At 46.8% G+C, this 15,648-nt stretch overlaps 3 protein-coding genes across 3 annotated transcripts; all 3 read left to right on the top strand.

The window, feature by feature from the left end:
- Nucleotides 1–667: 667 nt before the first annotated feature.
- Nucleotides 668–5,015, top strand: BDCG_01664 (aromatic amino acid aminotransferase I). The gene is made up of 8 exons (XM_045417187.1): nucleotides 668–1,325; nucleotides 1,550–1,586; nucleotides 1,680–1,711; nucleotides 1,797–1,839; nucleotides 1,936–2,103; nucleotides 2,282–2,358; nucleotides 2,430–3,254; nucleotides 3,367–5,015. The coding sequence occupies exons 1-8, from the start codon at nucleotides 1,173–1,175 to the stop codon at nucleotides 3,625–3,627; spliced, it is 1,596 nt and encodes a 531-aa protein (XP_045274074.1). The 5' UTR covers nucleotides 668–1,172; the 3' UTR covers nucleotides 3,628–5,015.
- Nucleotides 5,016–6,326: 1,311 nt separating this feature from the next.
- On the top strand, nucleotides 6,327–10,920 carry BDCG_01663 (STE/STE20/YSK protein kinase; the record flags this gene model as incomplete). Its single annotated transcript, XM_045417186.1, has 6 exons — nucleotides 6,327–6,841; nucleotides 6,915–8,126; nucleotides 8,224–8,467; nucleotides 8,611–8,725; nucleotides 8,791–8,966; nucleotides 9,025–10,920. The coding sequence occupies 6 exons, from the start codon at nucleotides 6,327–6,329 to the stop codon at nucleotides 10,918–10,920; spliced, it is 4,158 nt and encodes a 1,385-aa protein (XP_045274073.1).
- Nucleotides 10,921–11,633: 713 nt separating this feature from the next.
- Nucleotides 11,634–15,515, top strand: BDCG_01662 (uncharacterized protein). Its single transcript, XM_045417185.1, has 2 exons — nucleotides 11,634–13,502; nucleotides 13,566–15,515. The coding sequence occupies exons 1-2, from the start codon at nucleotides 13,320–13,322 to the stop codon at nucleotides 14,967–14,969; spliced, it is 1,587 nt and encodes a 528-aa protein (XP_045274072.1). The 5' UTR covers nucleotides 11,634–13,319; the 3' UTR covers nucleotides 14,970–15,515.
- The last annotated feature ends 133 nt before the right edge of the window (nucleotides 15,516–15,648 follow it).

Genomic DNA, 15,648 nt, shown 5'->3' with positions numbered 1-15,648 from the left:
GAGTCAATAAAAGTTAATGGTTGGGATTAATCAGATATGATTCGGAGGATTAGGGACCGGGGTTAGTTATCAGATCAGGGAGGATAGGAAAGGCACTAGCAAATGGTCATTGGCCAATGCAAAATGTGCCGAACAGTACTCCGTACGGAGTAAGCTGTAAGGGCCTGTTCGGTGCGTCCGTACTTTTTGAACGCAATAGTGGATCTCATTAAAAATAGTATATTTACCAATTATTAGTAGCAAGCCGGCGTTGTGGGATGGAGAAAGGAAGCTCACAAAAACACCTTCTTTTTGAATGGAGTCCAGAGTCAGTTCAAAAAGAATGTGTTTTTGTGAGCTTCCTTCTAATCAATATTAGTTAACTACCTCCACTATGAATGCTATTCTACACTATATTGCCTCTAAAAGTGCTATTCTACATCATCATACACCGTTGAAGTTAAATACTGCTTATTCATAAGATCTTGACAAGAGATGCAAGTACAGCTGCTCAATCCACCAAACACCTGGCCATTTTCATCTGTACTTTGTAAAAAGCAGCTGTATTATTAGTACAAGATGCTCTTTAAAAAAAGTGGAGATCGTACAAAAAGAACGAGTACACACGGACGCACCGAACAGGCCCTAAAGTTAGTTAAGTTATCCAGCCGAAAATTGGGCCCATGACCTTGCGCCGCTTGCTTGCCTGCTGCAGGGTTGGTTTGGCTCGGCTGTTGCCAACCCTCCCTGGTCGCTTTTTGGAGATTTCTTTTTATATACGGAGTAGATTCGTAATAAATAATATATAACTTAGCTCTCTCAGTCCTCAATCATGATTCACACTTCCATCCACAACGTTGTATATAGGCTTTGAACATAACTAAAGCTTAGTTTCTTAGCGGAATCCCAGTTCCGCGAAAAAGCTCCCCCCCACTTCCCACCAAAACTTTTTCCACCCATATCCGTCCCCGCCCCCTCACCAGGAACGAAGAAGAAAACCTCGCATTGCCCACACCATAGTTCTTTTTGCTCACTAGACCCTATTCCCCCATAAGTCAACAAAACAAGTAAAAAATAAACAATAAAAAAGAAAAAAAGAAAAGACCTCAAAGACCAACTCATTCCCACTGAGGCAAATTTCCCCCATCCCTCACCAGGAACGGCCCCGATTGACACCGAGATCCAAAGCAACCATGTCTCCCCCAGCTGCAACTGACTCTCATGCTCTGAAAAATGGAACCCCAGCCGAGCAATTGACAGTCGACGGCGTGCCCACCCTGCGGGCTAAGGGTGAGATGCCAACTGGCGTCGCCGCTTTTTCCAGTAGTGATATGTTTAAGAGTGCTGTGAGTCAAAACTTTTTTTTTTTTTTCTATCTACTTCGTAAATTGAGGGTGGTCCCAATGGAAGAAGAATTTTTGGGAATTTTGCCCACTCCCAAAATAGCTCCAGGCGGAAGAAAGGCTTTCAAAAGCTAGATGAATTGAAAACTATGATAGTTAGAAACAAATGAGAAATTCTCATCCACTAATGCCTGGGAAATTTATTTCCTGTTTTTTTTTTTTTTTAGGCGTGCTTCGCTAAACCGAAAGCGAAACGCTTCGATCGTGAGTTTGTGTTATATATTGTCCGCCGGCCCCCAGTGCAGTTGAGTGTCCTCTTTATAGGATTAACATGATGTTGTTTTATTCTACATGTAGATCTTCTATCCACTGAAAGCAAAGCTCGAAAGGTAAGCTTGATGCAGCCCTGTTGTTTGGAACTGCGATGACGTCGCATGCATGATCTTAAATATTTACCTTGGGAACGGGGAATAGGGCTCGTCATTGAAACAAGCTGCTCAATATCTCAAGACACCCGGTATGGTCACTCGAATAAAGTCCACTTTGTTATACACCCCCCCTTCCAAACCATTGAAAAGAAGAGTGAATTCAATATCTAATATCTACAATCTAGGCCTGATCTCGTTGGGTGGCGGTCTTCCATCATGCGAATATTTCCCCTTCGAATCCATCTCCATGAAAGTTCCCACCCCGCCGCATTTCTCAGAAGAGGATACGGTCAAGACGGGAAAGGTTGTGACTGCTGGGAAATACGATATACGGGATGGGAAGAGCGAATATGGTATGTCTTTGAAAACCCCTTTCGCCGTTCCCCATTCCTTCGTCCGGGCCCTGTGACGCCCGAGAAGGTGATCGCAGGGGACTCCCACGGAACGCCCATATAGATAAATCCGCCCCCATTGGCGTGGTTCCTCGACTGACCTTTGGTTTTTCTCTTTTTCTCTTCTTCTTCTTTAAAGATTTGGAGATAGCTCTGAACTACGGCCAGTCAAATGGCGCAGCCCAGATGTTACGTTTTGTAACTGAACATACGGAGGTAGGAAATGCGTCAGACCTCAAAGGGATGGATGTAAATCGGTACACGCAAGAAGCTAAATCCAATGATAGATAGTCCATAACCCTCCATACGCCGACTGGCACTGCTGTCTCTCCGCCGGAAGCACGTCAGCTTGGGACATGGCATTGCGCATGTTCTGTGAGCGGGGGGACTACATCATCACGGAAGAGTATACATTTGCGACAGCTCTAGAGGCAGCAGCACCCTTGGGCATCCGCGCAGCCGCTGCCAAGATGGATGACCAAGGCCTCCTTCCCGAATCACTCGACGAGCTGATGACCGGCTGGGACGAGGCCGCAAGGGGCGCCCGCAAGCCTCACCTCCTCTACATCATTCCCTCCGGTCAGAACCCGACCGGCTCCACCCACAGCGCCGAGCGGAGAAAGGAAGTCTACAAGATTGCGCAGAAACATGATATTTTCATCGTTGAGGACGAGCCGTACTATTTCCTGCAAATGCAGCCGTATAAGGGGGCGGGGACCCCGCCTGACCCGCCGCCTGCTAACCATGAGGAGTTTTTGAAGACTCTGATCCCATCCTATTTGAGCATCGATGTTGACGGGCGCGTCTTGCGGCTGGAATCGTTCTCTAAAGTCATCTCCCCCGGGTCAAGAACGGGGTGGGTTGTCGGCTCGGAACAGATTGTCGAGCGCTATAATCGACATTCCGAGGTGTCCACGCAGAACCCCAGCGGCATGGCGCAGATAATCCTCTTCAAGCTCCTGGATGAGAGCTGGGGGCATAAAGGGTATCTTGATTGGTTGATCAACATCCGAATGGCGTATACTGCTCGGAGGAATAGTATGCTGGAGGCGTGCGAGAAGTATCTTCCGAAAAGTGTGGCGAGTTGGAATCCCCCCGCTGCTGGGATGTTTGTAAGTTCAAGTTGTCTCTCAAACTACCCACCCCCCGGCGCTCCCCCATTATAAAGAGTTGTAGTATGGTAATAACTAACGGTGATTCCTACCTTCCTTTCTTTCCAAATAGCATTGGATCAAGGTAGACTGGCACAAGCACCCGGGTGCTCGCGAAGGCAAAGACCACGCCGCCATCGAGCACTCCATCTTCAAAGCTACCATCGCGGAAGGGGCGCTTGTCTCTGCCGGCAGCTGGTTTGTAGCAGATCGCTCTATTCCGGAGACGGACATGTTCTTCCGGGCTACCTATGCTGCGGCTCCTAGCGACAAGATCGAGGAAGCCATCAAGCGGTTCGGTATCGCGTTGAGGGCTGAGTTTAAGTTGGAATAAATTGGCCTTGTCTGGTTCCTCGGGATTTGATGAAGCGCGAGGATGAGGATCTAGGTTGACTATTTTTTTTTTTTTTTCCAGCTTATTCGTTCATAGAAAGCGCCTGTAGAGGATGCATTTGGCATTTTTTTACGGTTTGGAATAGGATACTACCCTTATCTAGACAATATGTCATGAATTATTTAAAATGGTAGTAAGCATCTGATTCTCTATCATACCATTCCCAATTACTCTTCTCATATCGTGGAACAACAGATAATTCCATGTGTGGTCTATTCGCAATTCACTCCACCTGAAGCATCTTAGAAAAAGAAAATTCTTCTCCTTCCAGTAGTTAACTTGGCTAGAAAGTAATTCCATCCTTTCAGTGTAGAAACTAAATATATACATACATACTCGCTAAGAGTTTAAGGATTCTAAGATTAAAAGAAAGAACAAAAATCCCACTCTAACCCTCATCCCATTCAAATTGTCATCATACACACATCCCCCTTGCAACGAGAAAAAAGCCATAAACTTATCCTCACCAAGCTCCCTCCTCCCTTCCCCGCCCTTCACCATCTCCACCCCTCCTCACGCACCAGTCCGCTTCCCCCCCTCCCCTCCTTACCCAAACTAGTACCATCCCGCACCGTCCCGCCTAGTCCCTTCACTGTATCGCCCACGCCCTCAGTTACACCTCCCGCCGTACTTCCCAGCCCCTTCCCAGCCGCCCCGACGGTCTCACCGGCTGTATTCAGGGTGCCGCCTACTAAGTCCTCCGGCGGTTTTAGTCACGCCGCCCAGGACACCGCCGCCACTGCCATTATTGGTGGCTTGTTGGTTTTGGGTGGAGGATTGGATTGGATTGGGGTTGGGTGCGGTCAGTCATTTTGGGCAGAATGTGAGAGAGAGTGGGTGTGTCGTTTTAGGTAGAATATGAGGAGATATATATAAGATATATAAACTTCGTTTAGATGAAGGATTCAGTTAATTAGCCAGCTGATAACCATGATGGACAAGCTGCAGAAATCATGTTTCTTCTACATCATGAAGTTTGATAATGAGTGATGCCCAGTTCAATTATTGTTGTGGTGATAAAGAGTACATTCAAAGAGTGACATATTTCATTTCCATTGCCCATTTGCAGGCTCACCAAATAGATAACAATTGGGACTACTTTTGCAGCTGGTCTCGTATCCAACTGGCAACATGGCAACATGAAGGTTGTAGAGCGACCGGCAGCATTGACGCTAACCGAAGCTGGGAACCAAAGAGACGACCTGGGACTAACCAAATCAGGGCAATTGCCCCGGACCGGATGAGGAATCCTAGATCGGATTAACTGAGGGCCGATGATCTGGCCTGATATCTCGGGCGTTAAAAAGGGGGGGGGGCGGCGGGAACGGGGAAGCACGAACAACACATATTTGTTCAGATATTTTCTCCATTTTCTCCATATGGGTGGATTTTCCCCGTCAATTCCAGACGCGGGTTAACTTAAGTTAGGCGGAAGGAGGAGTTGTATTTAATTTTTAATTTTTTTAATTTTTAATTTCTTTTTTAATTTTTTTTTTTTTTCATATATATTCCCATCTCACTTTTTTGGAAATTTTTTCCTCCTTTGCTTCTCAATCTGGTAAGTTTGATATTCCGCATTACTACTGTTTAGTACGCAAATGTACTCACTCATATTCATATTTCAAGACTCTTTGTAAATCTTGTGGACTGTGTTCCCTGGCTTTGTAAGTATGCTGGCAAATTCAGCATACTTTTCTCATATTCTCTCTCTCATATTATACCCGGCAATCATTAGGCCCACGCTGGTTTGTAGAGTTTCAAAGTTTGTGCTCTTCACTAACTGTTCCAGCGTTATCAGATCTCCTCCAGATATTGGGCTATCATATATCTCTTATTCCATTACCTCCTAAACCAGAGATTAGTGCTATTGTACCTGGAATCTAATCCCTTACCTAGGTATTCTCTCCGTGTCCCTAGGTGGAGTAGAGACAGTTTGTCTGTCTTTGTACTGCTTGTTTATTGCTCCTTGACCTGCCCACCAGAGGAGCATTTTGCTACAAGTAAAACAAAGAGTATCCTGCATGCACGACTAGATAAATCCAGTTCACAGTTATCAACTGTTTTTAGACTAGTTTTCTCGGCAGGAGGCAAGGGATAACATATAAATAACTCCGTCTTGGTAGTTCTATCTTCTTCATCCTGACATGACACCTGTGCAGAGTGCAATCTAGCCTGTTGGGAAGCTCCTGACACTACTACCAGTCTGCTGTCTGAACATAGGTAAATGTCCATTCTCCGTTTTTCTTGGGCATGCTTTCAACTGTATTGAATAGCTGTTTCAGAGAGTACAAAATTTAATTGTAATGGGAATTGCTAACGAGAATGGCTGAGAAGAAGCTGGAGCTCAAAGTTGACCGTAAAGGACGAGCGTACATAAACTGCGGTGCTTGAGCCAGGAGAAACTCGCGGAGATACTGCTCACCTGGGTAGATAGCTTCATCTGCCAGAACAGAGCTCAACTCCGGCGTCCCCGTAAGTGTTGTTTATTTACTTCCTCCCCCCCAACCCCCTTTTCAGTCTTCCATCCTCCTCCCACTTGCCCTCATCAAGCACTCATGAAGCCCATTTCTCATGGCCATTTCTCATTGTGTGCATGATTTCCTACACTCGTCTTGTCCTATATCGGGTTGCTCACTAGAATGGCGCCTCCAATTAGCCGTGAGAGGCGAAATGCCTGCTACGGGTTCGACTTTGCCCCTGTCTTGTTCCTTGCATTTTTCACCATTTTCCTCCTCTTGTGTGTCAATCAACGAACTGACGTGTCTACTGCGTTTAGCGATCAATTCCAGCCTATTCTTACACGCGGATTAAACAGCAGCCAACGCGATATCCGCGCCGCAAGCGCATATTTTCATCCCGACGCTGTCAATCAATCGGGTGTCACTGACTCATCAAAGAGTTCAGACGTTTCTAGCGTTTATCCAGAGCAGTTTGAGTCCTCGCAGCCGCAACTTGGAGAGGGTTTAGCTCGTTCGAGATCTGATTCATCAGGCTCCTGGGAAGACGATATAGTCCCTGAGACTGAATATTTTGAAGGAGACGATCCTGAACCTAGAACTGACGTCTCAAACAACTATCAGCAGCCTTCTGGTCCAGCTTTTTCTGACGAACATATCGATTCCGTTCTAGGTCTTTGGGAACGAAGATCACAAAGGTAGGATATAGAACTTTATATTCGCCTGAACTGGCCTGATAAATTATAAGCTGACTTAGTTTTCAAACCTTAGTCCCACACAAAGCCATATCTCGTCTGCTGTTGAGACATTTCCATCATTTGATTCGAGATCGAATCACCAGGGACTTTACGAAGCAAACTTACGCGGTAATAAGTTACCGTCTTTCGGCACTGGTCCCACTTCATCTTTTTCTTCCGGTGCCCCTAAAACACCGCAAAGGCCTCCATCTTCCTCAGATACACTCCATCTATCTGATTATTCTGCTAGCCCTCCAGCCTCGCACGCCAACTTTTCGAATTCGTCAACTTTATTCCGGCATCGGGCTCTATCTCAGCAAGCTGCCTATGGTTGTCCTCAACTTACTAGCCCGTCATTTGAAGACCAGCATAATCCATCTCCAGACGTATATAAAATCTCCTTTGATACCCCACCCCAGTCAAAGTCATTTAGAAGGAGACCTTTCCTAGATTTCTCTTCGCCTCATCAATCATTTAGCTCAGAAAATCAGCCTCCCGAACGGCCGTGTGACCTTCCAGGCCCGGATAAACGTCGCAAGTCAAAGCCAAAAAGTAATCGAGGAAAAACCCCTTTACCAAGCCCGCACGATTTCGCAACATTCAACAAAAGGAATCGTTTTGATCCGTTGAGCTTTATCCCGGGAAAAGAAAGTAGAAATAGCAGTCTACCAGGGAGCACTCCTGCTTCATCATCATCAGCTTTCAGCCCACCGTATGAGAAGTTTCCCGATTGTCCTAAAGGCCATTCAAGTGCCCAACCCAGCGATACTACCGACAACCGCGATCCCATCGAAAAATACTCTGTCCCATATTCAGAGTTACCTCTCCAGTCAGCCTCAGTAAAGAGAAAGCCTAGGCGAAGCCTACGTCTTGCTCTGTCCCTGAAAAAGATTCTCACCCCAAAGCACAAGACCGCCAGCAAAGACGAGCCTACTTCCCCTCCGCTGCCAACCCAGGCGAGCAAATCTACTACTGACGCCGAAGAAGCGTGGTTTGAAGGGGTTATTAAACAACTACAGGAGGATTGCGCAGAGCAAGAAAGGTACCGTGACGCTATGGATTCACGACATCTTGATCCGTCATCAGCCATGGTGGCCCTCACCAAACAGAAGGCCGAAGCCATGCGATTAGCACGGGAACAAGGCGCTGCTGTCAAGGAAATGTGTCGAAGAGCAAAAACAGAAATGCCCCCGTATCAATTTGAGGAGCTTATTGGAAAAGGGGCTTATGGAAGAGTGTATAAAGGGTCTGTGATCCTGCTTAGTTTTGACCGACTCTTTTCGTCTATCTGCATTTTAGTTCTTTGAATTTAGTCCTACTAACCATGCTTATTTGAGATACAGTCGCCAACTTTCAACACAGAAACTCGTCGCAATCAAGGTGCTAGAAATAGATACGCTGGATTATAAAACAGTGCGGGATTTTAGAGACGAGTCTATCAAAGACTTTATACGCGAAACGAATATCATGAAGCAGGTCAAGGATGCTGGGGCGAAGAATATCAACATGCTTATTGAAGCTTTCTCAATTCATTCCCAGCTTTGGCTTATCTGCGAGCATTGCCCAGGTGGAAGCGTCAAGACTCTTGTACGTGCTTGATCTTTCTCTCCCCCCCTCCCGCACTCTCTCTTTTTCTCTCATCCCATTTTCCATTAAGTTCCCATGAATCGGGTTTAATCTGTAATGCCAGGGCTTATCTTTGGGCCTGAGTACTAATGGACGCATATTAGATGCGAGCAACTGGTGATAAGCTAGAGGAACGATTCATAATTCCAATTGCAAGGGAGCTAGCGGAAGGTCTCAGGGCCATTCATGACGCTGGCATTATTCACCGTGATGTCAAAGGTTTGGACAGAGTCTTCTTTATGTCGTCCAGTACAGCACTGTCAAACTAATGATTGTGTTCGCAGCTGCCAATGTCTTGATTCACGAGGAAGGCCATTTACAGATCTGTGACTTCGGAGTCGCTGGTGTCCTCCAGAGCAAGGTAGACAAGCGCTCCACATGGATTGGGACTCCACACTGGATGCCGCCTGAGATGTTTCCGAACAGGGCAGGGCCCGAGACGCATCAATACGGAAGCGAGGTGAGTTGGTCTTACTAGGCTGGTTTTGGATTACTCAGGCTAATATTAACTTGACTAGATCGATGTTTGGGCATACGGATGCACCCTATTTGAGTGTGCTACTGGCAATCCGCCAAATGCAACCCTAAGAGAGCGGATGCAAATTGGGCGTCAACTTAACAGATTCCCGCCAAAGCTGGAGGGAGATAGATTTTCAGACAGCCTGCGCTCATTAGTGGCATTTTCACTCGATTCTGATCCAAAAGTGCGCCCTACTATGCAAAGTATCCTTCAACACCCTTACATCGCTAACTCTACGGAATCCCACCCAACCTCTTCCCTGAGCGAACTGGTGAAGATATATTACCAATGGGCTCAATGTGGTGGTCAAAGAATATCGCTATTCAACCCCGGAGGCGCTGCTGCTGCCGAGTTTCCGGAGGGAGACACTTTAGATCGCGAGGACTGGAACTTCAGTACGACGGATGGATTTGAACGGCGATTCTCCCTGATAGACCTGGATCAACTTTCGGCATCGTTAGCAGATCTCGAGAATGAGATGGTACCCACCGTACCCGAGCCGTCTAGCGACTACTTTGACGAGAATAAGGATACCGAGTTGAGTGCACAGGATAAAGCCAACTTCGACGAGCGGGTCAAAAGAGGCGCTGCGGCAATGGAAGGTCTTTTTAACGAAGACAAACCGGGTTATAAATATGAGACCAAGAATGACTTTGTCCCCGTTCAGTCAGAGCAGCGATTCTCCTCTGATCTCCCTCTCCGAACAGACACTGACAGATCCTCGGTTACGTCTACTTTCATTGACATCAACCTTGGAGTCTTCGACTCTGCGCATTACGCAGCAGGCTCAGCATCCAACCATCCTCCATTCCAACTTGCTGATGCAGATACAATCCGTGCAAACCGGTCCAGCAGCAGACTCATGCGGAATTCAACTACAAGCAGTGACTCTGGTGAATACCAACCACAGCGCGGGCCCCGACCCCCAACCATGGAATGGACTTTTCCCTCCAGTATGGCAACTGGCACAGATGCCTCCAGCCACGACGACGAGCCTGGCCCGGACATTGAACAACCACATGAAGAGAAGCGGGATACCCGAGCATGGACTTTCCCAATCATGACCGCAGAAGAGGAAGCTCCGCACGAAGAGCCCAACGAATGGGCTGATGGTGGGAACGCTTCATCGCGCCGTATCGAACCCGATGACGAAATGACAATGAAATACCCCCCGCTCCGGTGCCCAGCATACTCACAGCCTCCTGCTGACGGGCCGCCCGACTCTCGACCCTCAACCGCAACATCCACCCAGTCAACTATGTCAGACGCGGATAACGATCCCTTCCGATTCGACAGACCTGTCACCCCTCCGGGTGAGGGCGAGGATGTGGTTGTTGATGATCTGCAGAATGCCTTTTACACCACGTCCTCCTTAGATCCGTTCCCCTCGATCACCGACTCCGCCATTTACACGGACTTCGACGAAGGCACGCACCGCTCGATACACAGCTACTCGGAACTCCATGGCCCGTACCATGAAGACAACATAGCTAGTGGTGAGAGCGCGCTTGAGGGCCCCGGGGGCCAGGGTGGTAGGGCAGAAGGTGCTGATGCTCACGCCAATGGGCACGGTGGCGGCACTGGTGTTGGTGACGACGATGATAATGAAACAGAAAGGAAATCTGTTATAGAGTCGAACATGGCGCATTTGTCTTTCCCAATGCCTGTTCCTCCGAGCACGGAGAGTCTGATGCAGGGCGCGAGTGATGACGTTGTTGAGCGGGAGCTAGATCGGCTTTTGGCAGATTTCCTGGACGGTCTGGCGGTTACTGGAGAGGCGCTTGTGAGGACGGATGTAGGGAGGGGTAGACGGGGTGATGCTGGCTACAGTAGCGATGGGAGCTTTAGGGGCAGTCGAGCAGAGCAGGGGCAGGAATCGGAGATGGATGATTGAGGTGATGATGGTTGGTGCGATTTTTACCGAACATGAATCTTGCGGCAATGGTTTTTCTTCTACTTGAAATATTTTCGCCTTGTGGTCTCAATTTGTTCTGATTTTCTACGATTTGATGGGATACCGCCTGGGCTTACCTTACGAGGAAGGGCGTGATTGCTTCATCGAGCCAACAATGGCGTTTTCAATATGTGCAGGATGTTTATGTGCAGGATGTTTACGTTCGTCAGTTGATTGTTAGGGATGGATGGACAATGTGGGATGTTTTATTTTTCAGTGTATTTCAATTCAGGGAAGAACTGTCTGTCTCTTTTGCGCTAGTTTGATGATTTTGAGCCTACCTACCTGCGAGATGGGATATGGCGTACGGAGCACATCGGATTGAGACAAGCTTGAAATGGGAAATCAATAAAAGTGAGAGGGAACAGGAAAAAAGGAAAAAGGAAAGGAACGAAGAGATAACTAGGAGTTAGTAGTATATTTTAGATGCAGGAATACCAATTGTCTACCTTTACAAACAAGTATGGATTATTGCTTAGTATATTGAGTCCACTAGAGTTATAACACCACCCAGGACCCCCCCGCATAACCTCCAGATATTCGATCGATGATGCGTCGAGTCGGTGTTGGGCGCGGGGGCACCGCTGATCAAGCTTGGCAAACAGATAAGAACCTACGCGTTCTATCTCATACCTCTTTGATCCTGTCCCCGATCAACAGCCAGGATCGAGCGAGTTTGCAGCAGCAAGAGAAACCCATCGAATTTCTCTTTAACAGCCATTTATGCCAAGTGATTGTACGGTAACTACTTAGTTACTTATTTAGGTAACTAGGCGGTTAAATGCTGTGAGACAGGTTTAGCATGTTCATTTAAATAGTATTCTCTCACATCATAAGGTATCCTACTCATCCCCCACTCGATCATTCTTCAGTCTATCAACATATATACTCACTTCACTCCCCAGAGGAATCTTTATGGAGCATAAACCATATTTCTGTGCCACCTCATGTGGTCCCTTTCAGACACACGCTCTCCTATGTATCTTCTCTCTCCCTCTCCACATGCAGGAGTAGAGGAGTCACTCCGTTGTCGCATGCAGCCCATGCACCTGCGCCGTGTACCCTGTGGTTGTCCATGTCCACTGATGCGGCATGGGGAGGCTACCTGCATATAGTTACAGGTTAATGCATGCGTACTCCGGAGTAAGAGAGCTATTTCCTTCTTGTTTGCATGGTCAGATACGGCGAGGTCCGCCTCTTAGCGGCCAGGGCAAATGGGAGATTCTTTTTTTATCTTTTTTTCTTTCTTTTTCCTTTCTTTTTCTTTTTCTTTTTCCCTTTGCTTCCTTTTTGGAATGTTTCATTATCCTCAATCGGTTGCCACCCGGAGATATTGCATTCATTCTGTGTCTCTCTCTAGTTGGTTATACGTTGTATTAAACGGTATATATATCCCTTCCTATATCAGAGTTGTGTTTGCCGTGTTATGAGTTTATTGCCAAAATACCACGGATAAATTCTTCTCTCTCGCTCTCTCTCTCTCATTTTCATTTTCTGTTTGTTTTTATTCCTAGTTTGAGAATGGAAACCGGGTTCTTTAAGACTTCTTTATTATTTATACTTTGGTTCCTTGCATATTCAGGGCAAAAAGAAGTGTAACAACTTTTGCTTGCGGGTGCATGGAAATAGAAAGCAAAAGGCAAAAGGCGCTCGCTGCATCGAACTTAGTTACCTCATTCTTCTTCATCTTCTTTGTTTTTTCTCCGTCTCGGATTCTTTCTTTGCTTTTTTCCCCTCAATTGCTTCAAAAACTTGTTGCTGCAAGTTCCAGCCTTATTATTGATTTATTCATTTCATCATAGGTTAAGCGGGGCATTGTTTTTTTCTTGCTCGTTTTCTCCCTCAATCCCTATCATCAAGCTGCCCTTCTCATTTATCTACCTTACTTACTCAGCTAACATGCAGAACAAGGGAGATTATTTCTACTCATGAAAGAAGTCCTGAAGCTACGCAAATGTACTACTGTTTGTTGGGTTCCAACAATGCTGTTGCTATAGTTGTTGCTGTAGCTGCATGATATACTGTTGGCCTCTCTCTCTGTCTGTCTCCCTTCCCACATACAACACAACACCTCAACCGCTTCTCCTGGCTGCAGTGCCTCTCTCTTTATCCCCATCTCTTATTTTTTTTTCTTCCATTCCCTTTCTCACGGTTGCATTTGCTATACATTTTATACTCAACTGTCTGTTTCATCTACGGGTTCAATGCCAATCTCATCACCCAAGTATTCCAATAATTACCCTGTGGATATGACGCTACGCTCGTTCCTTATCTAAATCCTTTTATTGTTTCTTTCGATCTTTGGAATCTTTTCTCCTCGCCTATATTCGCGTTACACCATGTCTCCATCGATTTCCGACTCTTTTGTCGTGCAGAGAAGTAGTACCCATGCTCTTCAGCTCTCCAAGCCGTCGGAGCAATGGAAGCTCTCCCTCCAGGAGGTCAAACTCCTCTACTTGCGACGTCAATACAAACAATGCGCCGCCACATCTACAAAATTTCTCCGCCAAATGGATAACCAGGTCAGTTATCTCTATGCGCTCTATGCGAAGTGGAAGTTCATACTAAGTAATCTGTTTCCACAGCTCCATGCAATCCATAAAGCATTCCTCCATTATTATAGTGCCATCTCCTACGAAGCACTGGGAAGAGGCGCTCATAATTACTCGAGCAACAAACTTCCACTGCTTAACTTAGCCAGAGATAACTTCACTGCATGCAAATCCTCCCTCACAGTAGCTCTACCAGGGCCCGTTGAGAAAAAACAACACCCGCCACCACAACAGCAACGGCGGAAACTCAACAACAGGAGTCGCGAACACGTGTTGAGGAACGACAAGAGGAAAACATATCCCGTAGTATCACCTACAAAAACCTATCGCGATGCACCTACACTTGTTGAAAACGGAGCTAGCTACCATCATTCTCCGTCAACGGCGCCAGCTCAGCAATCTACTTCTCCTCGCCCGTCCACTATGGTGCCACGTCAGGGACCGCCAGGAAATAGAGAATTCATGCCGTTACCACTTCGCATTCACAAAGTCTGCCATAATGGCTATGGCTATTACCAAGATCAATTAATAGAATACGACCCGCCGTCTTTACCTCCCCCAACGCGCCCACTACCCGAGCTTCCGCCAGAGGCCAATCACACTCCGCTCCCCAGCGCTGCAAAAACCACCACCCATGATGAGCCACAGACGGTATCAACCGTGCCGCTATTTCGACCCCTCGCTCCACAGTTCTACAGACATTCCATTGGATTTTCCACCGCTTCTCCTCCCACGTGCGGCCCCAGACGCACAGGCAGAAACAGTACCATCATCCACCAACCGCAAGCCAGCGCGAACTCCATATTCCCCCTCCCGCAAGACTCCCCGCTCATCCCGCTCATCACCTCCCTCTGCACCCAACTCGACGCGAACATAAATTCCATCTGCACACTGATATCCCGGACCCTGGACCTGCAGCGCGCCCACAACGCGAAGAAGAATAACCGCCTCGCCTCCTTCTGGAGCTTCACGCCGACATATGACGACGAGAACGTCATCGCCAATGACCCATTCTACAACCACGACAACCATGATAAATATGACAATGGCCGGTATGGCGCCGCCACGACCACCACACAGAGTACCAACTCCGCTTCCACTTCCACTGCCACCACCGGCAGCTCCTACAACGGCAATGGAAAAAACACATCACCACCACCCTCCTCCTTCTCCTGCTCTTCTTCCTCCTCCTCATCCTCCTCCTCCTCCACATCACCGCCATCATCATCATCATCATCATCATCATCAAGCACCGACGAAACGCGCCAGCAGCGCATTGCCCGCCTAAAAGCCGACGGGTGGACGACGGTTGGCCTCCGGTCGAAGAAACGCGGCTGGAAGGGCTCGGAATATTACGAGCGCGTGTGTAATGAGGCGTTGGCAGAGCTTTATGGGAATGGGAGTGGATGTGCTAATGGCAGTGGTCACGTTCGATGATGAGGATGAGAATGGGGTCGGGTTTGGTCGGGTCGGGTCGGGTCAGGGTCAGGGTATGTAATATTATTCATTATGCTTTGTTATGTTTCAGTCTGTGAGGAACTATATATGGCCATGGACGGTGGGATTGATTGATTATATGTGGAGTTCTGTTTTATATTTTAAAATTGCTCCTTTTCTTAAGTTCTTTTGCTCCAATATTTTTCTTCTTTTTTTTTTTCTTCAATTATACGAGTTCCTGGCTGTGACGGACATATCATATACGACTGACTGACTCTCTTTCATTATTTGCCGGGCATTTCTTTTCTTCATCTCTGTTTGTCCTCACACCATTCTGATATTTCAGAATTGTGTTCTCGTCACTCTTTCTTCGTCCTCTTTTTTAATTTTAACCATACCTCCGAATACTATAAATAAATACTAAACCCCAATTTGCTAAAACCTGCTGTGGTAATAATAAGTCTTTGTTGGCCTAAACAAGCAAAATAAAGATAGTTATAAATAAAATACTAAATAAATAAATAAACTTAAAACATCTACCTATCTGCTGACGGGTGATAGGAGTAATGGGAGGTTTTTAAATTAGAAAAGGGAAACGAAAAGGGGGAAAGGGGGAATGAGCAGTTTTGAAATAAAACAACGCATGGTGAATAGGAAATGAAAGATATGAAAGAAAAAA

Source organism: Blastomyces dermatitidis (genome assembly GCF_000003525.1).
Source record: "Blastomyces dermatitidis ER-3 genomic scaffold supercont1.2, whole genome shotgun sequence".
Classification (NCBI taxonomy): domain Eukaryota; kingdom Fungi; phylum Ascomycota; class Eurotiomycetes; order Onygenales; family Ajellomycetaceae; genus Blastomyces; species Blastomyces dermatitidis.
This window is presented reverse-complemented; position numbering and strand designations above follow the sequence as displayed.